This window comes from Haplochromis burtoni, unplaced genomic scaffold (genome assembly GCF_018398535.1).
Source record: "Haplochromis burtoni strain Fernald_Lab_line unplaced genomic scaffold, NCSU_Asbu1 Contig_377, whole genome shotgun sequence".
Taxonomy (NCBI): domain Eukaryota; kingdom Metazoa; phylum Chordata; class Actinopteri; order Cichliformes; family Cichlidae; genus Haplochromis; species Haplochromis burtoni.
This window is the reverse complement of record NW_024582738.1, coordinates 1-23,829: the sequence shown is the minus strand read 5'-3', so window position 1 is coordinate 23,829 and position 23,829 is coordinate 1. Positions and strand designations below refer to the sequence as shown.

At 37.2% G+C, this 23,829-nt stretch overlaps 2 protein-coding genes across 2 annotated transcripts; both read right to left on the bottom strand.

The window, feature by feature from the left end:
• Positions 1–934: 934 nt before the first annotated feature.
• On the bottom strand, positions 935–16,927 carry LOC102298601 (phospholipid-transporting ATPase ID). Its single transcript, XM_005943737.3, has 28 exons — positions 16,492–16,927; positions 14,497–14,581; positions 14,215–14,270; positions 13,857–13,970; positions 13,615–13,713; positions 13,406–13,467; positions 13,227–13,299; positions 13,055–13,125; positions 12,863–12,945; positions 10,800–10,958; positions 9,945–10,033; positions 9,637–9,830; positions 9,352–9,560; positions 9,213–9,256; positions 8,959–9,124; positions 8,445–8,633; positions 7,765–7,880; positions 7,512–7,676; positions 7,182–7,293; positions 6,948–7,053; positions 6,471–6,621; positions 5,370–5,553; positions 5,052–5,275; positions 4,162–4,245; positions 3,195–3,440; positions 2,778–2,916; positions 2,411–2,541; positions 935–2,257 (listed from the first exon to the last, which is right to left on the bottom strand). The coding sequence occupies exons 2-28, from the start codon at positions 14,549–14,551 to the stop codon at positions 2,000–2,002; spliced, it is 3,579 nt and encodes a 1,192-aa protein (XP_005943799.1). The 5' UTR covers positions 14,552–14,581; positions 16,492–16,927; the 3' UTR covers positions 935–1,999.
• A 2,072-nt stretch (positions 16,928–18,999) lies between these two features.
• Positions 19,000–23,823, bottom strand: LOC102299234 (phospholipid-transporting ATPase ID). The gene is made up of 7 exons (XM_005943738.3): positions 23,740–23,823; positions 23,393–23,616; positions 23,114–23,197; positions 22,743–22,988; positions 21,135–21,273; positions 20,866–20,996; positions 19,000–20,679 (listed from the first exon to the last, which is right to left on the bottom strand). The coding sequence occupies exons 1-7, from the start codon at positions 23,747–23,749 to the stop codon at positions 20,431–20,433; spliced, it is 1,083 nt and encodes a 360-aa protein (XP_005943800.2). The 5' UTR covers positions 23,750–23,823; the 3' UTR covers positions 19,000–20,430.
• Positions 23,824–23,829: the final 6 nt, after the last annotated feature.

Sequence of the window (23,829 nt, the reverse complement as noted above, 5' to 3'; positions counted from 1 at the left end):
TTTAAACAGCCTTTAAGGTGTCACTTCATTCTGACAGACAAAACTGCACGAGTGTGTATTTTTGCTTCTTCCCATCTTTCCTCCCATGTCACAAAAACTCTTATTGAAGAGAAAAATTCAGTCACAGGCAACAAAATTTGTAGATTTTATAATTCAAATGTGTTGCCTGGTGACCCCTGATCTTTCCCCAGTATGACACTTCAGCCTTTGCAGGCTCTATTTCGAATGTTGTGAAAATGTGAACACACAGTTACAGAGACAACACTGACCCCTGGCTGTAATTGGAAGATGCTGAGCTTAAACTAGTGCCTAAACAATCAAGAACCAAATGTTAAATGAACAAATAGATAATAAGGAAAAGAACAATAAAACAATGTTCAAATATCTTTATGTAAAAATTTATTATAACTAAAAAGAAAACAGTATAATAGACTTCAATTCAAATTAAATCACCAATTGATAATTGTTCAGATTAACATGTGACATTTCACCTGAGAAAAAACATGCAGTAAAGATAAGTAGTATAATAATCCAGTTGTTTCAGTTCAGCTGGTGGCAAGTTCAACATTTTAAAATAAACAAAAAGAAAACAACGTAGGACAGAAACCAAGAAGAATGTCACATTTTTCTGTCTCTTTTAACTAATTTCAGGTTAACATTAACATATTTTCAACAGATCAAACATAAAGCCTTTTTACCAAACCAACATTGGCTCAATTAAGACCTTTGAATCAATCATACCATATGATTCTTAATTTAAAAAAAATAAATTTGAAATGTTTTGAGCAATAATTCCCCAGGCTTTCTGATGCTCTTTCAAAGTTTTTCTTTGCTTTTTCACCCATTCAGTCCTGTCCTTGTGCCTGACAATTTTCAGACGAATATTTTTGTTCATTTTGTTTGCCAGTTAACACTGACCAATGATTTTTTTAAAAAAAAAAAAAACTAACTGAATGAACCTGGACAAATGGTGGACTAAAGAAGAAGTGACAGGTCAACCAACTATATGACACATGAACAGTACCTGAAAATCCTGAACTTAAGAAATAGGGGAGAAAACCCACCAAAGACCTGACCTCAGGCTCTTCAGGTGATCCATCCACTGTTCACTAAAGGTTAATCAGAAATGATCTCAGTGTAAGATTGGCTCTCAAGCAGCCTTTGTTAAGAAAGGAAAACAGGTGGGAAAAGGCTAATCTATGCCAAACTACTCAATTTAGTAAGTGACAACAGCTTTTATGGATTAATGAATCCAAATGTAATCAGTATCAGTATCACTAAATGTCATCAATATGCACAGTGGAATCAGTAAAGAGGTCTACAGCCATCTGTAAAACACAGTAGATGCTCTGTGATGGTTTGAGGATAGATTTTAACCAGTGCCAGTGGGAACCTTTGACAACTGATGTAATTATGAACATAGAAAAGTACCGTCACATTTTGAGCCACCATTTCCAGTATGAAAATGATGTGAAACACACTGTCAGAGTATCAAAAACAACAACAACAACAACAACAACAACAAAACCAATCATAGATTGGAGCACAGACCTAGACAGTGTGAGATCATCTTGATGGAGAAGAAGAGCTTTGAATGTCCAGATTGGAGAACTATTCCTGAAGATGACTTAACTACAAGAAGGCTTGGTTAAGAGAGCTAAGGCAATGCTGAAGAATAAAGGTGGTCATACAGATATTGACTTTCAAGCTTGTTAGAAGTGTACAAACCCTTTGCTGTATAGAGTGTATTTCCATGTATTTGTGTTTAAGTTTAAAAAAACTGTTGCACCTAGTTCCCATTTTGAGGATTGATGCATGATTTTTGCACAGTACTGTAAAACACCATGATTTTTTTTATACTGACTCAGTTTTAAGTGTAAAAGTTTGACCTGGAAAGCAGAATTTACCCTGTGTATCCTCTCGTGACTGTTGATTCAGCTTCAGAATTATGATATATATATATATATATGAAGTGCTTCAGTCCCTGCAAACTTCCAGGCTATGGGCTCTGTGACTCTGACTCCTCAGTAATAGTGCGGTAGTGCTGTGGCTGATTTTGAACCATGGGAGAATCTCTGTGGTCAAACAGAGCTAGTCTTCTCATGTGTCCTTTCAGCAGGAATTTTTGAGACATTACCAGAGCACCGTAGCCCTGAGAGTGTGAGAAAGCATAGCCTGACCGCCTGGTGATGCGCTTTTTCAGTGTGCGACGAGGAGCAGGTGCTGGCAATGCCTCTTTTCGCGCCTTAGCTCTCACCTAGAAAGAAACAAGTTAGATGACTTTAATATTTATTTAGTTTTTTGCACAACATTACATCAGTTCACATCCTCATTTACGGTCCACCAACTCCTACACATAAGATGCCTAAAAGACAAGATGGCTTTAATGTCTATCTAATATTTTTCTCACCTCGTCATTGATGGTAGGACGAAGCTGTATGAGAATGAAACGAAATGCTACCACAGGCAGGACACAGAGGAGCGAACTCAGGAATATGGTGAGCCATACGTTAGGCTGGTTCAAAGAGTTTCTTGCTGTGCCTGGAATCCAAACAAATATTGGACCAGCAATTAAAAACAAAGTAAAAGAATTGTTGTAAGTTACAGCATTATAATGTGCATATGTAAGCGATAAACACTAAATCCACAAAAAAATGGAATACGTGGAAACGCTGACCTATTTACACTGTATCAATCAGCCAAATAACTTGATATGGTTTAATTTCTCAAAAATCAAGTGGACCACAGCAAGCAGCCTCCATGGCAGATCTACTTACCAGTGAAGGGGAAAGCAGACGTGAAGATCAAAAACATGCCGCTGCTGTACATGGTGAAAGTGATGGCAAAGTAGACCGCAATACTTGCCCACACAAATAATTGGTTTATTGCTGTCCAGTAATAGGTGTCAAGAAACAGCTGAAAAAAATGATTGTTTTTAAATGTGTTCAGTGACTGAGATGAGTATAATTTTATACTGTGGTATGGGATACATACATATATAAATTAAAAAGGCAATCCCACAAATATATGTTTACACATTTAAAAAGCTGTTCACTGATTTGTAGTGCAAAATATTACAGAAACAGAGGACGAACAGTGTTGCGACGTCGCTGTCATTTTCTTTTATTCCAAGGCTAATATGTCATTGCCAAGCGTGCTATAATGCTTCTGACAACAAGAGTTGTATTTCTTACCTGTGCAAACACCACTATAAGCAGGCAGGTCTGTGCCAGTAAAGCAAACGACTGATAGTCGGCAATGTCTTTTCCGTCATCTCTGACTGTGTCATGCATGGAAGCCCAGGGAATAAAGAAGAGGATCAAGGAACTGTAGCAGCTGTGCATCACACACCTCACAAAAGCTTTCTTATTGAAGTATTGGTTCTTCTGGCCTGGAGTGTAGAGCTGAGGGTGCTGTAAACTCCAGCGATCATTTACATCCTGCAGAAAACAGGGTTTAAAGGAAGAGATGAGAAAGCCTGGTTTATGCAGGCACTGGGATATGACATTAAAAAAAAACCTAAACATGGTGAATAATTTTCTGCTGCATATGTCACACAGTGGAAATTTGTGTTTGTTTAATGGTTTATGTTGTTTTGATCATAGTGTGTATTGGTGCATAGAGTACTGAGTTTATTTGAATGGTTTTATTCTGATATTTATATTGCATGTTTTAGTGTTGTTGCACGATATCCTTTTAATCCAGTGTGGACTAGGCGGACAATAGTAGGCACTTGTTGAAGTGTGGGCGTGCCCTGAGGCGGGATATTAGCCACCAAACAAACTTGTTAGAGGAGAGGGTGAGCTCAGAGAGGAGGAAGGAAGAAACACATGCAAGCCAGCGCCTGCCTGATTGTGGGGTGCGACGGGACATTAGCGACGGACCAGCCAGCGTAACACAGCGACCCAGTCCCAACAGCAAGAAGAACGATATTGGGAGGCGACGTGTGTAATCGACAGCAGGGCAGAGGTGCACCTCAGTGTGTGAGAAATGTTGAATAATTTTTTTGGAATAGTGTATATTTATGAATAAATGGTGTATTTAGGACCTGCTTAGTCTCTGGGCCCTGAGCGCTGATTCACTTGCTCCCCTCGTCCTTGTATGTGAAAGAAATTTAAGGTGGGATATTTAGACTTACCAGTCTACGCTGGCTACACATACCTGTTCAAAGAGGCTCAAGCCGAGGACAGGAAGAGCTGTGTAAATTGTGTTGTAGAAGGTGATGAACCACTCGTCATACACAGTCTGTAGATAACCAGAATATGCATGAATGTAGCATTAAAGAAATTATATGAATTCACTTATATACATTTGTCCTGGAATTGTTGGTGAGAAACTGGTTTTCAGTCTGAGATAGAGATAAATCATTAAAAAAAGATCTCCCAGCACAAAAACTACAACAGTGTTTAGATAAATAATTAACACACCATGACTGACTACAGAGTTTTGCTTTTTGCTTGTGAAAAGTTTAGTTTCAGCTCTACCTTTATTTATTTAAAATTCTCTCTATTTCTTTGTTTTTGTGTTGTTTTGGGTAAGTTTATATTATATGCAAATGGCAAACTTCTAAGGCTGAAAAGAAAGCCAATGCAACAAAGGGCCAAAAACTGTAGATCCTTGAAGCTGGGTCAAAAAAGTAAATTCCCATAGTGTACCTTATTAAAATGCATTACAGCATGGTGTTTACAGCCTGCATCCTCCTTCATGGCAACCATTCAGGATAGCCTGAGTTGTGATAATAATCACCCATTTAAATTATAGTCGGATAAATGATTTGCTGTGTCTGTGCAATGCAGCTATACAGTCCATGAATGCAGCTTGCTAAACAAGATGCTAGCATAAACCGATAACTGAGCACTCTAACCTGTCCAAAACAGGGCTTCAGCAGCCAATCAGCAACTGACCGGTATATCCATGTTTTTCTGCAGTCTGGCTGTCTGGCCTTTTTGTTATTTTGCTCATTTTTCTTCCTTACTATATTTCCTTCTGTTTTCTCAAACTGCATATAAACATTTACATTTCACTATACATTTACAATGCATATATCTCACCTGTGCTGAGAAACCACAAAAGAAGGCGTACCAGAAATGCATAAGGGTAAAAGTGAAGTTCTTGTAAAAGAAATATCCAAGGAACTTGCACATGCGGATGTAGGACCAGCGACCATGCACCAGCAGGAGGCGCTGAAGGTAACGGAACTGTGCAAAGCAAAAGTCGCTGGACAGCACTGCCTGCATGCCTTCCTGTCCACTGATACCTACACCAATATGAGCAGCTGACACACAGAAAAGGAAGAAATAAAACGGCCAGGATCAATAACAGTAGCTACATATTTCCCAGCTGGTTAGTTGTAGCAAAAATTCAGTTACCCTTTATCATGCTGACATCATTGGCTCCATCCCCAATAGCAAGAGTGACAGCCTGCTTGTATTTCTTGACCAGCTGAACCACTTGGGCCTTCTGCAAAGGAGTGACCCTGCAGCAAATCACTGTCTGACACATGCATGCTGTCCTCAGCAGCTCCAACCTCAAGTTCTTCTCCAGTGCAAAAGCCTGATGATGAAGAGAAGAAGGGATTACAGTAGTGCAATGAGGTCATCTGCCAAGCCTCCCTGGCACAACCTTATCACCTCAAAATGGACACCAAAAAGAAAGTCTCTTAAGGCAGGTAAATTTGAATAATCATTGTAGTATAAAAATATTAAATTCCAAAGTGTATACGTTTAATGCTAGTTACATTTAAATTAACATTCTGGAAATTTCTCATTTTAATCACTTAAAAAAAATTGAGTAGGTAGGTTTCAGATCTGGATGACTCGTTTTAATTACTTGCACACTTCAGAATTGGTGCAGTTTACTGCATTCTTAAACTACTGGTCTCAGAGCACACACACAAAACAGTGAATGTAACACGTTTGTCATGCTGCGACTGGCTAAATCTGACTAAGGTTATACTACTGGCAAGCTGAAGTACCAAGTAGAAGTACCAGGATGAAGTAATTCTGAGCTTGTGTCATTCTAGCAGCAGCATCCTGTTTGTGGCTGACTTTACAGGACTACCCCCGCCACAACTCAGCCAGTGTATCACAACCTGTTCAGGATCAGGAGCATAACCAGACAATTTTTTGGCCAGAATTTTGTCCTGATATGTCTCCTATTAAACTTGCCTCTAACATGCTATTGGATGTGTTTATCAGAGGCAGCCACAACCGATGATCGCTGCTCAGCTGCAGGCTGCACTCATCCAGGCATGGAGAGCAATTTCTCAACAGAATCAGATACTTGAGCGGTCCATGTGCAGACAGGTGGCAGCTTATATCACAACCAGAATAAGTCATACCTCAAGTTAAGCACCTTCTATACACATATAAAATCTATTTCAAACATAACATTGGGTGATTAATACATGGAAGCACAAGTGAGAAGGAACAACACAAGAAACAATTCTTGTGGCTTCAGCAGCTTCTTACCAAACTGTGTCCATTTATAATTAGGCCATATTCTCCATCCACCTTCTCATCCTGCACAGTCTCCATTTTCTCAACCCAAAACAGGCCTCCGCGGGATGTAGTCACAGATGGCTCCTCTGCTGCTTCTGGACACATTTTCCTTCGAGCATTCCTGAAAATATTTGGACAGAATAAACTATTTTAAATATATTTTAAAAAACCTTAAAGTCTTACAACTCTTAACCCATCTTCTTCTTTTTCTTCATTACTATTATTTTCATCCTAAGTCAGATTTTTACGTAACTTATTTTTTTATGTTAGAATTAGCTTATGATAGTTAGTTAAAAAATAAGATGACAGTTTCTATTTTTTTATGGGCTGTTTATTTGAAAGCACGGTAACAAAAAGCTTCAAATATGTGTCAGTTTGTTCATAATTAAATAATGGTCATAACTTTCTTAGTTATTTTAAGTATGTTTAAATTTCTAATAGACTCACAGTAGCTCCTCTTTGACTCCTTCAGCAGTGTTTGCTGAAACAAAGAAGACATCCTTCATCTCCTCTCTTAGCATGTTACAGGAATAGCCAATGTTTTCTGCTGTCTCTGTTTCAAAAAAAAATCTCAGTCACTTTGGTGTAATACATGTTTCTAACTGTATATCATATGGCAGTATTATTTATCCATTTTGAAATGAGTGGCTTAAATAGATTACACAGTATGTTGACACTGACCTTGCTTATCTCCAGTTAACACCCATATTTTGATGTCAGCTTTAGCCAGTTGCTCAATGGTCTGTGGCACACCGTCTTGCAACTTGTCCTCCACAGCTGTTGCTCCCAACAACTAAAGCCACAAATGTAGTTATCATTTAAACTGATGCTGCAGAAAGTAAAGCAATGAAGCCATCCTTTGCTTTTGTTGCAAATGATAGTTAAAGATGCACATTTAACTGTAACTCTAGTGGAAAATCAAGTATCATTTCTGCCAAAGTACTCACAGGCAATCAACCAGCAAACTGTGGTCGGTCTATCTAGCAACATGGCAAGGGTTTTTGGACTAACCATCATATCTTTCTCTATCTCTTCATAAAGTTCATCAAGTTTTTCTTCACGTTCCTCCATGGCGATGCTGGCCTCATGGTGGCGCTGTGTCCAATCTTTCATGTAGCTCTCATCTAAATCCTTGTAGGCCAAAGCCAGTGTACGGAGGCCATCACCTGCATACTCCTATTTTTGTTTGATAAATGAAATTAATTAAAAAAAAATACTACTGACTTTAGCTTCAAGCTGCTGGTATAAGTTTTGGATCGCTCACATTGAGGTGATTTGTGGTCAGCTTCATCAGTTTGTTACAGGAGGGGTCTAATCTTTCCAAGATGATGGTGTCTGCACCTTTGCAGTATAGAGTCAACTTCCCCTCTGGGCCACGCACTGTAAATGACAGGGAAAGTTACAATTATGTTATTCAGAAATGTATCACAGGTAGGTACTGAGCAGCTGGTCCTAGGTTATAAAATAAAAAGTTGAATGGAGAGACAATATTTTTAAATTATATTTTTAATCATAATATTATGTAAATAGATCTTTAACCTCCTAAGACCCGGACTCTTCCACGGCATGCATTTTTAATTTCTCTTTGATATTTGGGCTGATTGGGGCCTGATAAATGTAAAAACAACGAATTAGCAGATTTTTTTTTTTTTTACCTAATTTTAGTTTCTAAGAAAAATGAGAGCCACATATGAGAATATTCATTTAAAATTTCGATGGAACAGTAGCAGTATAATGTCCTCGTAAGTGGATATCAGGCCCTTGTAGAGCAGAATTGAGTATTTTGGTCTAAGTAACCCAAAATGTGATGTCCACATATGTGGACGGCAGGTCCTAGGAGGTTAATCGGAAAATTAATAAAATATTAAAGAAAATTAATAAATATCTTCTCTGTGATAAAAAGAAACTTTAGAAATTAAACATCTTGCTGCCCCTTTATCTCACCTATCACTGACATCCTCTTCCTCACATTATTGAAGTCCAGAACAGCCAGAAGTTCGTAGAGGACTTGTTTGCCCATCTCTATGACTGTGATGGTTTCTGGTGTGCGTGATCGGAACACAAATCCAAAGTTTCTTGCAGCAGTCACCAGAGCGCCTTCATCAGGTGACTGAGCCTGATAATTGAGCTCTCCTACAACATAAACATTATAAACAATATTAGTGTAGTGGTAAGTGAAAATGTGAAAATTGTGCATTTAAGGACTATAAAAGTCAATTTGTTGGGTTTTGTTTTTTTTTTTTATATGCCCTACACATATAACGGAGAACTTGTCCTTAAATAGTAATAGTGGCGATGAAAAAAAAAAGAAAAACAGTCACTCTGTATTATTTAAGACTAGGTTCTATTAAAAAAAAACACATTCAATTATCAGGACATTTGCTGCAAAGCAGTTCTGCCATCAATGGCTTTTAAAGAGTTTTATTAAATAAAAGATGTCTTTTAGGGGACCCCTCACCCTCTTTCTTTTCCTCAGGCATGACAGTGTGACACAGGGATAACAAGCGGAAGAACTCCTGAGTCTCAGGGTTTCCACTTCTCACCATCTCCACCAAACTGTGGTCATGAAAGCTGAACTTTGGATCAGCCAGATTATTCCAGGAGAAGTCCACTCTCTCTGTCCTCTGCAAGAAAAGCCAAAACAACAAAGTTGGATCAATACTTTCTTTAAACAAAGTTCAAAAACAGAGTAATCATCTGTTTTCCTCTCACCTCTGTAATTTCCACTCTTTGTCCAGAGAAATCATAGAGGTCCCCTTAATAGAAGATAAATATACCTTAAAAATCACTTTTTCAACCAATGCTTGTTTCCGTCTGCCTCACTAATTTTTACACAAGCAAAGCTGCTCACCGTAAGCTTTTCCATTAATGGAGCACTTGTTGAAAGTCATGATGTTCTGTGTCAGAGTGCCAGTCTTGTCACTGAAGATGTATTTAATCTGGCCTAGCTCCTCACTGAGTGTGGTGGTTCTTGCCTGAGCTGGAGTATCATTCTTAGGATAGTACATCTTCCTGTCCCAGTTTATGAAGAAGCTGTTTCCCAGACGAATGACTTCCATGCTAATATTGTAGCAAAAATTGGTCAGTTGGTCAAAACATGAAACAATTGTCAAGGTTTTTCTGTACTGAAACTTACCTGACGTAGAGAGAAATTGGTACCACTGTGTTAAGAACGATGACATAAGACCAGAAGGTGAGGAATGATGAGAGATGAGCATCAATGCCCGCTTCGCGAGGAAGAAACACAGTGAACAAAGAGCCCTCGCTTGCTTCCCAGAATGCATTTAAAATGGCCATAATGGCACACATAAATCCCAGGAAACCGAAGATCTGATAGAGTAAAGAGATCACAAATCTGCATGTGAGTAATTAATGTTTTTATGAACGTAATATATATTATGAGTCATCTTTAAAACAGTTAAAGGTACGTGTCTATAAACTCACACACAATACAAGGATATTCATCAGGTGATCAATGCTGGTCCGTTTGAATACTGACTTTCCGCTGTTCTGCATCAGCTTAGTGTCAGGACCTGTAGAGGTTCATGTTGTCATGTTGAGACACATTGGTGACAATACCGGTGTGACAGTTACAGTTTTTAGAAGGTTTACAGACTGTTTAGTAGTAGGAGAAAGTAGTAAAAGAAATACAGGGATTTTTTTGCTTTTACACAACACACTGTAGTAGACTTTAGTACAAGGAAGAGACCCTCACCTCTATAATAGAAACTGTGAAACCTCTAACAAATGTGTGAATTTGGTTGAAGCTGATTCTCAGAAAGACTTTTTGTGAGTCCCATAATAGCCTGTACCTCAAAAAGAGATGTGCCAATTGATAGATGTACTCACAAATTATTTCTGGACAAAACAGTAACTGAGATGGCAGTTAGTGCGACACATTAAAGCTAATTCTTCTATAGTCTGATTGGTCAGAAGGAAGATTCAGAGGTTAAATTCTTTCCAAATTAAATTCCTAATTTAGCTAATAAATTGTGCTAAAAAAATGTAACAATAACAGAAAATAGCATTTTATATAGGTCCACTACAACTGGTTTTACAATGCAGGTGAATATAAATAGTTAGGCTATTTCACTTTCAAAAGCTGGACACTTTAACAAGTCTAATGTGTAACACATGCACCCTTTGGATGCCCTCGCACACTTTACTCAAGAGGCCCATCCATCCTCTACTTTGTGTATTTACATTATTATCAGAGTAAATCATAAAGGTTAAATCCAAAAAGAATCTTGTCCATTGCAAACTGTACACAACTGCAGTACTACTAGCGAGCTAGCATACCTCCAAAAATTACCAAACCGAAGCACCACTCAGTGTTCCTGAGAGTGCAGCCTCTGAGCAGCATTTTGTCATTGTCCAAAGCATAGATGTCATCGTTCATTGTCAGGGTCCCTTTGAACTTGTCCAGACGGTTGTTGGGAGGTTCACATCGCACTTCACCTGAGAAACAGAGGTGTCAGCAACAGCTTTTGGATTAAAGTTCCCAGGTTTCAAGGGAATAAGCTCACATATAGCTCCACTTCCTTAAGCCTAGCTGTTTGCAGAAATTAAAAAAAATACTCAAAATAAATACATTCACAGAATACAATTCAAATTCAATGTGTCAATCTTTTAAGTTCTCTAACATAATTTTTGGGTCATTTTGAATGTGATGGGAGCAACTTGCATAGGCCTCATAGGGCAGGAAAAAGTGTGACATACTAGCTAGGGCACCAATGGTTGGAAAGGCCCTTGCAAGCCTGGAATAAAATGTTTGCTTTAGTTTGAAATTCTTCCTTTTATTTCTGTTATAATTAATTTGCCTGGTCAAAAAGATCCACCCCTTCTTCTTTACAGCACAGGTAATTATTAGTCTATGTACAGTAGGTTACTGTTAAAGGACATTGTGAGTGATAGCTTTCCTCATAAAAGTATATTTAGAGTATCAAGAAAGAAATAAAAGAATGAATAAGGAGAGTAGAGAAGTCAGCATTTATTTAAAAAAAAGGTGAGCTGGTAAGCAAGATAAACTACACTCAAACTATTCCACTTTGAAGCCATGCAGTATGAGGTTTAGCATCCTGCTAAAATATGCAAAGCCTATCATTTGAAAAAGACACAATCTGGATGGGATGTTGTTTTAAAACCTGGTTATACCTTTTATCCTCAGTGGTGCCTTTCCTAATGTGCAGCTGCCAATTTCCCATTCACTAATGTACCTCTATACGACTTGATACAGTATGCAGTAATTGTATTTGCTGCTGAACAAGCACTCTCCTCTTTATTACAGAAGATGGGGCTTTATTTTTCAAACATAACTTGAAAATTCATTTGAATTTGGCCACAGAAAAAGCAATTTCTGAAAATGTTCCTGAGCTTGTGCAGTAATTTCATTGACAGAACCATGCCTGATTTTAATGCAGTGCTACTAATATTAGTAAATATTCATGAAATTGTAAAAAGTCTCAATTTAAAAATTTGATCTGTTTTTATTCTGTCTCGTGGGTATTTCTGAGGTATGTTATAAGTTTGTTATATGACAAATCATAGTCATTGTTCTGTAAGTAATTGCATCTACGTGTCAGTAAATGTGTTTTTTTCCTGATCTTCTCATGGCAAAGCCTGCTATCTAGTGGGTTAACATGGGAAGCACCATGTAGGAGCACAAGTGGGAGTTTTTCTCCCAGCCCTTGACAAAGAAGGTCCATTTTCCTGCATCTATTACTCTTGACAAGGCATAATGGGTAAGTGTGGTGAATTTGATTGATTGATCTCACTTATTAGTACCTTGTTCAGTGAAGGGATGACTTTCTTTTGTGTTTAAAAAGTTTGTTACATTACTAGTGTAAGCTAGCTGTTGGTGCTCTGTTTAGCCTGTTAGCATGAAACATACCAGCGTATGGTGTTAGCTGTATTTCTAGACATGTGATGCCAGTGTATTGTTGATGTTGAGATTGTGTAGTGGCTGACAACAATGTTGAATGTACGATTTGTGTATTTGTATGGAGACTAAATACACCACACTCTATTTCTGTTATTACAGTTTTACAAAAGAATGAAAGAATTTACAAATTGTGCAAATCAGTAAAGCCCCGAAGAATGTGACACAGTCTCCTAAGTGTTCACTGAAGCCATTTAATGTTTAGCTTTCTGCATAAGTTGGATAGAGACATTCAGCTGAGGGCAGAAGAATTTTGTTGCATCATGATAATGCATATCATTGTATATTTTTGCACAGTGTCATCACTTTTTTGAAATTGGGATTTTATAGACATAGCCTCAAAAACATTATTTACAGGAATGTACTGTAAAAATTTCATTCAAGAGTATTTTTTTCTGTTGTTTCTGTTTCTGTATCTTCTCACCATTAAAGGCAGCCAATGCCTCAATGTTGTCTCCCAACTCTCCGGTTGCAGTCAGAGCCTGTTTCACCTTCAGATTGGTTTCTCTGGGGGAGACCAAGAGGACATGAAAAAGGTAAGGGAAATGTAAGGCATTGTTAGAAATTAGTCATTATGCTAACATACACAGGTTTTTGCACAGTACTCCACACTCACCCATCTAATTCAGCTGTTTCCACATAAACTAAATTAAGGGGCTCACTGCTAGACAGCAACAGAAGGTCTGCCTAAGAAATGAAAGCAATAAGTATGGCCCAGTAGATTGAAGCTTTTGAATTTAATTGCTTTCACTTTCTTCAAATCTTTGCTATAGCCTCCCAAAACTTACTGTGACAAACTCATTATTCTCCAGTTTGACTATGTCCCCAACCTGAACATTCATCCATTTTTCATTTTTTAGTCTGTTGAGAAAAGGAACAAAGACATAAAACAGAAATGAATCCAAACACTGCATAATTCTTCACACAAAAGTTGTTCTTTTTTTCATTTGGGTTTCCAAAGACTTACTGGCCATCCATGAGGACGTCCACCTTTCGGTTATTCACTTGTCTGTCACATTTGTGTCTGTTCTGCTCATTTGATACAAGAGAAAACATTGTTTGCTTGCAAATCAGATTTTAGTTCCTTATTTTTTCTTTTCCCTAATATTGAGTGAGATTCTTTTTTAGTTAAATACGATTTCAATTCTGTTTCCAATTTTTATAATTTCTGCTTACTATGTCATCATTGGCATCCTTGACTGCCGATATTGACAGCACAAAAACCAAAGGGACGGCTGTGGTGAACCACGACAAAGAGGAGATTTGTGGGATTAACTGTGGGCACACACACACATACACTATTTTAGTACAATGATCATTTAGCTTGATCATCTGCAAGCTAAATAAACTTAAATTGCATTACTTATGGACATTTTATAATGTTTGCACAATATGCAGAGATGGTTCTGTAGAGATACCTGAAGGATAAGAAGGAAGAGGAAGTAGGCATTAGCAAGTCTTCTGAACTGCTCAAATAAATTAAGCGGCAGGAAGGTGAAGATGTTGTATTTGGAGGTCCTGATGGCATTGTTCTAAAGTAGAGGAAATTTCCAGATATCAGTCTCTGAGATGTATGTAATTTTCAAAACAAAATAACCCCCCCCCCAAAAAAAACCCCCTCAAAGATACATTTGTGATTGACAGCATTTAAGTATGTCTGTAAATGTTGCAGTGAAGTAGCAATCTGTGCTTTCGATCTCAGTACGACTTTCAAACAGTCTCTTATATCCATGGTATTTAATGAATATTCATAATAAGATTTGTTTTTATACTTACAGCATAGCCATGAGATAAATTGAAAGCTCTGTCATTAGCTCTTAAACGTCTCTCCTCTGTGAAAATAAAATATGGAGGGCGAGAGTTTACAATAAGTTAAAGGAGCGGTAAGGAAAAAAAAGTCTACTCTGAAAAAAATGTTTACTCCAATTCATACTTAAAACTTAAATTTACAAAAGTTTCAAAACCCAGTAGTCCAGGAATATTTTCAAACAAGAAAACCCTGATAAACATAACAGTTATTCAGCGCATAGCAGAAATTCTGCATGCATCAGAGCTTACCTTCGCTTTTCCCTTTTCCACGTACCCGGTTAAAGCGTGACACTACAGATCCCATCTTTATCTCAGTATTTCCATGTTTTACAACCTAGGGAAAGCATGCATGTGTTTTTATGACAGTGACCTATGTAGCTAGGCAAACAGTTGTTCCTTTGTGGCTTACATATATCGAAAAAGCAAGTGAAAGGAGAAACTTGCAAAAGCAGGAGGGAATCAGTTAATATAGGGAAGGCCATGTTTGAGTAGAATTGTGATTCACTGTAAAAAAAAGAAAGAAAAAAAACCAACCTTAAAAGCTCTGACAGCTTAATAAAAGCTTAATGTTTTACATGCAATCTGTTCAATTCTATTATTTTCAATTTTATTATTTATTTATTTTGTTGATATATTGAGTGAATATAGCCACTGACTGATGACAGACACTATTCTTTCACCAAAACAGTGCTGATGATGGTAGTAAACAACTACTATCATCTACATACTATATCTATCTATCTATACTTTATTTATTACTACTAAATAGAACTATATAGATATAGGGTAAAAAGATTTGAAAATTAGACAGAGTAAATATAAAATGCAATTTTTAAAATGATGACCCTTCCCAGAAGTGGGCATCCTAGCAAAATTCCTTAGAGATTGCATGAAGCCACAGACAAATCCAGAAAAATACATTTAAGAACTGCAGGCCTGACCTGCTTCAATTAAGGTCAATGTTCAAGATTCAACAACAAGAGACTGGACAAAAATGGCGTCTATGGTAGAGCTCCAAGGTTAAAAACATTGCTGACCAAAAACAACACAAAGACTTGTCCCAAACCTGCCAAAAACATCTTGACAATCTTCAAGACTTTTGGGAAAACATTTAGTGGGCTTACTTGAAAAATATATCCTGTTACATCTGGCGTAAAACTAACAAAGCATTTCATAAAAAGAACATCACACCAACAGTCACATATTGCTGTGGTGGTAGCATGATGGTCTGTGGCTGCTTTTGCTGTTATCTAGGCTGTTGAACCTGGACAACTTGCTGTAACAGATGGAAGTATTAATTCTGCATTCTACTAGAAAAAAATGTTAATGAGGGAGAATATAGCCATAAGTTTGTGCCATGAAGTTCAAGCACACTCAAAAACACACCAACATGACATTCATGCTCAAAAACCCTCCAATATGTATGAATTAAAACAATTCTGTAAAGAAGAGTGAGCCAAAATTCCTCCCCAGCCACGTGAAAGACTCATTCTCAGATATTACAAATACTTGATTGCAGTTCTTGCTGACAAGGGTGGCACAACCTGGTGTTATGATTAGGGGGCAATTACTTTTGCAACATAGGCTAGCTTACCTTAATAAATAAAATCATCATTTAAAAACTCCATTTGCATTCTCAGTTATCCTAGTCTAACATAAAAAAATTATTCTGTGACAAATGTGCAAAAAAAATAATTAAGAAGGAGGCAAATACATTTCACTGCACTGTACACCCACTCTCCAGACTTTATTTGTGTTACTAAGCTATAAAGACATAAAACCACTCCTGTTTTAACCGTTTGCGCCAGTCAACCAGGTTTGTTCATCACCCTTAAGTCTTCATTATAACATACAAGTACTGTTTGTATTTTTCATCATGTTTTCTTTTTGCAAAGTAAAGTTCTGAATAGAAAAAGTGAGAATAGGAAATGTTGACAGTGAAATCAATAGCAATTTAACAGTAATGAAGTGAGTCAGAGGTTAGACACTAACCTCTAATGCTACCTAATGCATTTATGGAATCTTCAAGCATAAAAAGAAGCCAACAAACTTTGTTAAGTTTCATTTAATATTTCTTCACTCACAATAATATTAAATCGGTCCAAACTATTGTGAATCTGACCTGGCCGGAAATCTAGGTCAGACTTCAAGGGTTCAAATTGTGAGCTTGTTTGTGATTATTATTAATGACATTCAGGATATCAAACACACTTCCACGGTCTGAAGTGAAAATCAGCCACATACCTCAACAAAATTATGATTTCCTCTGTCCTCAAAGTCCTGCTCACACACAAGCACAGGCTGGGGAAAAAAAGAGGTTTTTAAGATTTTAAAGTTTCCTTTTATTTCCGCCTTTGACAAAGTTAACCCACGCTAGGTACCAATCCAGGTACCCAGTGGTGGGAGAGGTGCCTACAGTAGAGATTTCAGGTTCATCCAGGAAGAACTGGGCTGGGATGCCCCTCCACCTAGCAACTCAGGGCTTGTTTGAACAGTGCAGTGATCTTTGGACCTCGATGGCGACTCAGTGTAGGATGTAGGTGCGGTAAAACAGCAATAACTGGGAAGAAATTCAGCCAATCAGAGGTAGCATTATGGTTGCGACCTGGGCGGTCAGGTATGTAACACACCCCGTGCCAGATGCGCATGCTCAAATTGAGCAGTTGACTTAAATTCAGGTCACGTTTTGACTCATTCATAAGCATGAAAAAAGCATGTATCGTTATACTGATTGTCACCAAATATGGAGCTTGCTGACATTTACCGGTCTGATCTCAAAATAATGGAAAGGCATATCATAGATAAGTTATTTTATTTGTCAAGATTAAAAGGAAGTCTGTGAGGAAAGATACAATCTGCTCTGTGTCCCATTAGAATTTAGTAACTGTTGGAGCACAATACAGAATTAGCAGTAATGACAGTAAAACTGAAGGGCCAGTTTATTGATAGAGGCCATTAGCTGGTCCAATGTGGTCTAAACTTGTGAATACAGTGCATAAAGCAAACTGTGTTGATCTACAACACCAGAATGTGAAGTATCAGAAAGAAGGCTGAGCTTTATAATCTAACACTTCCTAATAAAGAGGATGAAACCACACGTGAGACAGATGGTGGTAGAGCTGATTTATTGGAAACCCCAGGAGCAGAGGGATGATTCACAAGAGGTAGATGTTCTGTCCTGTTTGAAGCCACTGAAGATACAGTCAGGAACTGTAACAACCTCTTGAACATTTTCAGCAAATAAAATGCTTTGGTCTTGATTGATAAAGGCAGTAAAAAATCACCCAGGTGAGAAAGTAAATTTTGAAGGGCTCTACTGGCAAACTGTTTCAGCAAAGAGGAAGCTCACACATACACTATCGCAGCCCCACCAATGCTTCTGTTTTTCATAAACAAATGTATTGCAGCTCAGGTGACTAATGATGATCAACTGGAACTAAAAAGTGCAATTTGTCACTCAGAGTATGAGCAAAGTCTTAACTTGATGAAGAAAATGGGTAAAGCCATCCTGACGCATAGACCAATGGATTAACAGCTGTAAATGACTATAGGCCAAATCGAAATCTGCTAGCCTGGATTACAAATGATGGATATATCCTTTTTTAGACACATTTTCCAGATTTGTAACTGACAAAATACATAACTGACTTGTTGTTTTGGAAGTGTTTCTTTACACCTTTAGTTCCTGTTTTTAAAGATAGGGTTATGAAAAGGTAAAAAAAAAAAAAAACAGTTACAGAGATAAGACCAATGACTGGCTGTACACTGTGAACACTGTGAATGTTGTAGTATCAGGTTAAATCACACATTCATGAAGGACTGAATGTTATTATTAACAAAGAATAACAGCACACACACACACACAAAAATCCTCATGCAAATAACCACAGTGTGTCAACTATACATGTAAAAATGAAGGGCGGAAGGGAAAAACAGATTTTCAACTGGAAGCAAAATCCAAAGTTTCTCATTTTTGCTCCTTACAGTTCACCATATAGGACATAAAACAACCAATAAAGGCAAAAGAAATGTGTGTGCTGTGCTGTGTGAGGCACGAGTAATGTATTTTGGAATATGGGAAAATGTAAGAAAGGAGGACCATTACTTGTTTAAAATTGTGTTGTTGTCAAGCAAAAAGGTAATAACAAAAAACTAGCTGAAAAGTGACCCTTTAAAATTGGAAGAATGGACTGATGTAATCGAGGACATATATATAATGGAGAAAATGACCTACACTTTGAGACTGAAATCTGACAAACACCGAAAACAGTGGACAAAATGGATAGCTTATAAGACTCACTCAGCCCCATAGAGCAGGGACCTCTCCTCATTGTTTTTTTTTTTTTTTTCCCCTCTTCCACAGATTAGGTGTCCTTTATTTATTTGTTTTTATTTTTTTCTTTTGTGTTCTTTTTTTCTGATTTTTGTTTGCATGTACTATAAAATTGGAAAAAGTACAAAATAAAAAGTTTAAAAAAAAATAAAAAAAAAAAAAAGGAACACAAACTCATTGCAGTTGTGTGTTTTGTATACGTTTTTGTATGTTTTTCTCAGAATGATTGTTACACTACTGTATGAAGCCATGTTGTCTAAGGTGATCAGCCACTCACCATACACACACACTATCAACAAGGGGCAGTTTGATGCATAGAGCAGGATACTATAATTTTTTTTTGCTCGAAAATGTAATGCCCAAATTTAATTGATTATTTCTCTGCAATTACAAACTCTGTCCTTACAATCTTGGTATCAAAATAAAGCTAACACTTGTGAGATTTCATCAGAGGTGTAAATATTGAAGCAGATATTAATGCGTCAAGGTTACTGAGACTGGAACACAGAAAAAGTAAGTATATTTTATCCTCGCCTAATTTTTAATTTTAATTTTTAGGATATAACCCTTTTAAAAATATGCCTCAGATCACCTGTGCAAAGACTTATGTTTCTAAAGTGAAACAGTGAAAAATTACAGCCCTGACAATACATGAATATCCAGATGTTGTACAAAAATGTCCAATTTTGGCACACAATTGGACACCGTGCCAGTTGAATTTTTTAGGTATTAAAGAGCAGAAATTAATAAATTTTATTAACAGGCCTAAAAATGCTTTCTTTTAAATATATTTTTGAAGAATTAACCACACATTTACATGGTAATGGCCCTTTTCTGCGGTGCGCATGAAGCATTTAATTGGTCTCTGGCCCTTTAAACTCCAAGGGGCTGTAACTTTGGTTTCTTTTGGTCAATTTGCATGATTGACACCTCTTTTTAATCGTTTTAGCCAATAGAATCAAAGTAACAATGCCACATTCACGTGACTTCAACCAATCAGACGTTGCAATGCCAAAACCCACGTGGGCCCAAATGTGCTGCATGTGGCGTCTGTCCAGTCACGTGTCTATAAGTGGGTCTAAAATGGCGGTTGTTGACGGAAAACGGCTCTAATGCGGCTAGGTAGGTGTGGTAACTTCTGATAATCACGTGGCTACCGGCTACCAGTGAAAATAATGGAGGAAATCGGGATGGTAAGCCAATCTGTGTCTTAGTGCATTTTCGCCGCTATGTGTTTTTGTGGTCTTCTTTTGCGGCTCATTCAGTGAATTTTGGTCTGATTGTGGTGAAACTTGGTGTGTGGAGTCAGTGATAGCTCTGGAAGCTAACCAGCCTTTCTTTAGCCAGTTACATGAAGTCTGGAGAATTTCCGGTTCGGTTTTGTTTGTTTAGCAGTCTTCTGCGCATTTACGTAACTGCTCGTTTAATCATGGCGTGTTTTCGATGTGTTTGGTGGTTTTAGAAATGGTTTATATGACATTTTAGCTGAGATTCAGAGGTTTCTGTGGATACCACACATGTCTGGACTTATATTTCTCACCCCGTGTTATAACCGATTAAACGTGATCTCTTTTTTGCCCCGGTACCGGGGGCGTGGGGCTTACGTGGTTAAACCTGTTTAAATTTTAGGGTTTTTTTGTTTTTTTTTTTTATTTATTTTGTTTTTATAACGACTCAGCATTTTACATAAAAACTTATTCACACATTGTAAGACACCATTAGTTTTTATGCTGACTCTGGAAACCACCATATATTTTAAATTTACCCTGTTTTGTTTGTCTTCAGTGTCAGGTTGGCTTGAAAATTATGAAGTTATGTCGTCTTTCAGTATCTGTGTACTGTGTACCAGGCTAAGGACTCTGTGGCTCCTCAGCAATAGTGCGGTAGTGCTGTGGCTGATTTTGAAATATGGAAGAGTCTGTCTGGGTGAACAGAGCTGTCATCTTTAGGGGGCGTTTTATCAGGAATTTTCTAGATGTTACCAGATCACCGTAGCCCTGGGAGTGAGAGAAGGCGTAGCCTGATCGAGTACTACGCCTTCTCAGTAGACGACGAGGTGCAGGTGCAGTCAACTCCTCTGTACGCATCTTATACCTCACCTAGAAAAAAGAAATATGGGCTTGTTTTGTTTGGGGTTTTTTTATGCAAACTTTTTTTTACTATGGATACATTGATTCAAACTCAGTTAAATTACATACTACTTTATAGTGTACAAGGTGCATAGAAGACAAGAAAGTCTTAGATGCTTTATGTGTTCAGTTTAGTTTTTTCTTTTCTTTTTTTACCTTGTCATTAATGGTAGGACGAAGCTGTATAAAAATGAAGCGGAAAGCTACAACAGGCAGGATACAGAGGAGGAACGTCAGGAATATGGTGAGCCACACATTAGGCTGGTTCAAAGTGTTTCTTGCTGCGCCTAAAATCCAAAAAGGACACAATCACATGAGTCACATACTCAGGTCTTCTTTAAAGTACCAAAATTTTAGAATAGAAAAAAACTTCAAAAAGTTAACATTAAAGTGGCCTCTATACTAAATGCAGTAAATGTACTTACCAAATAAGGGGAAAGAAGACGGGAAGACATAAAACATGCCATTGCTGTACATGGTGACTGAGATGGCAAAGTAGCCTATCGTGCTTAACCACACAAAAAAATGGTTCACTGCTGTCCAGTAATAGGTGTCAAGAGACAGCTGAAAAGTGGAAGATTATTGTTATTATTATTACTACTACTACTACTACTGTAGTAGTACTGTACTATTACTACATTATTGTTAATGTCCTGGTGCACAATTAAAATGACTGGCTAAGATGGAATGGAAGTCTATCTGTTACAACAGACTAATATACTGCATAAGTATGGGGCGCCGTTTGTAAAGTGAAACATGCTGAAATTAACGGCAACATTTTTGCACATTTAGCTCAAAACCTTACAAAAACATGTTTTTTCGAGTAATTTTTTACAACATTTAGTAAAATATTTGTAACTTTTCATCAAATGTTAAATATTAAATCTAAATGTTAAATATTAAATCTAAATATTATATTTAAATCTAAATGTTAAATGTTAAATCTAAATATTATATTTAAATCTAAATGTTAAATGTTAAATCTAAATGTTAAATCTAAATGTTTTAGGCTAATATGCAAATTTATTGTACGGATCAACGGAAATACCAAAATAAAAGCTTCCCGAAAACCTCCGGTGCAAAATTGTGTCTGTTCTCCCCCTCACTTCTCCCCGCCATGTGCTGCTTCACTTCTTGCCTACGACCATGTCCAGCGATTTTGCTGGACATTAGACCACAAAACAATGCACATTTTATATTTCTCATTGTTTTTTCCATACTTTAGTTACTGTGTCGAAGTTTGGGGGAATACATATGAGAATACTATAAAACCTCTAAACTTATTACAGAAGAAAGTGATACGAATGATTCATAATGTTAAATATAGAGAACATACAAATAAATTATTTATAAAATCAAAATTATTAAAATTAGGAGATTTAGTGAAACTACGGACACTATTAATTATGTTTAAGGCTAAAAATAATATTTTGCCTTTTAAGTTACAAAGAGTATTTTTATGTGTTCAGGGGGAGAAGACAGCAGAAGGAAATTTTATTTTAAGCATCAGCTAGCTAGGACAACACAAAGATTAATGAGTCCAACGGTTAGGGGTATACAACTGTGGAAGTCTCTTCATTAAAATTTAAAGAGTTGTATAAATTTACATTGTTTTAAAAAGTGCTACATGTCTAAAACAATAACTCAATATGAAGAATGTGAATGAAATTGGAGTTAATTGAATAAGGATCCATTATTTTTTGTTTCATTTATTTTATTTACTTATCTTTTCTCCTTGTTACTATGTGGAGTGGTATATTCTGATTGTAAATTGTTGTTTGGTTTGAGTTAGGACTGGAAATAAGTGTTAATGTTAGTTTGTTCCTTGACTTTTGGTGACCACTTGCAATATAAGTTGGACTGTAGATAGGGGGCAGGGTTTAATAAGAATAAATTCTTCTGCCTGCTCCTTTTCACACGTGGTTGCAGTGCTTTACTGACAGAAAGTGTAGTTGGTTTGTTTGAAAGAACTAACTGTGGAAAATGTTGACCAAGTGTGAAATAAATAAATAAATGAAATGAAATGTTCTCACCTGTGTGTGCACCACAATAAGCAGACAGGTCTGTAGCAGGAAAGCAAAAGATGGATGGCTCACAATGTCTTTTCCATCATTTCTGACTGCATCATTCATGGAAGCCCATGGGATAAAGAAGATGATTAAGGAGCAATAGCAGCCATGAATCAGATAGCTCACAAAAGCTTTCTTATTGAAATATTGGTTCTTCTGGCCTGGAGCGTAGAGCTGAGGATGGTATAAACTCCAACGGTCATTTACATCCTGCACAAAACAAGTTTTAGTGAAAGAGATGAGAAAGCTCAGTGGACACAGAGACCTGACTATGAGACGATAATCTGGTTTATGTAAGTCAACCAAAAACTGATAGTTAATTGTAATCTACATACCTGGTCAAACAGACACATGCCAAGGACTGGAAGAGCTGTGTAAACCATATTGTAGAAGGTGATGAACCAGTCCTCATAAACAGTCTGTGAACAACCACAATGAACATTTAAGTACAACATAAAGAAAAGGTGAATGTGAATCAAGTTATTTGTTTCATTTGTCCTGCATCATTTGAAACTTTTTTGCATTTCTCTCATTGAGATTGATAAACACTTTATGTCCCATTACAAAAGCTACTTAAATTACATTATAGTATAGTTACAATACATATATCTCACCTGTGCAGAAAAACCACAAAAGAAGGCGTACCAGAATTGGACAAGCGTAAAAGTGAAATTCTTGTAAAAGAAATATCCAAGGAACTTGCACATGCGGATGTAGGACCAGCGGCCATGCACCAGCAGGAGGCGCTGAAGGTAACGGAACTGGGCAAAGGAAAAGTCGCTGGACAGCACTGCCTGCATGCCTTCCTGCCCACTGATACCTACACCAATATGAGCAACTGGCAGGCAGAAAAGGAACCAAATAAAATACACAATAAAATACACAATATCAGCTACATATTTCCCAGCTGGATAGTTGTAATGAAAATACAGCTCTGTATATTGATGACTTCACAGGTTACCCTTTATCATGCTGACATCATTGGCTCCATCCCCAATAGCAAGAGTGACAGCCTGCTTGTATTTCTTGACCAGCTGAACCACTTGGGCCT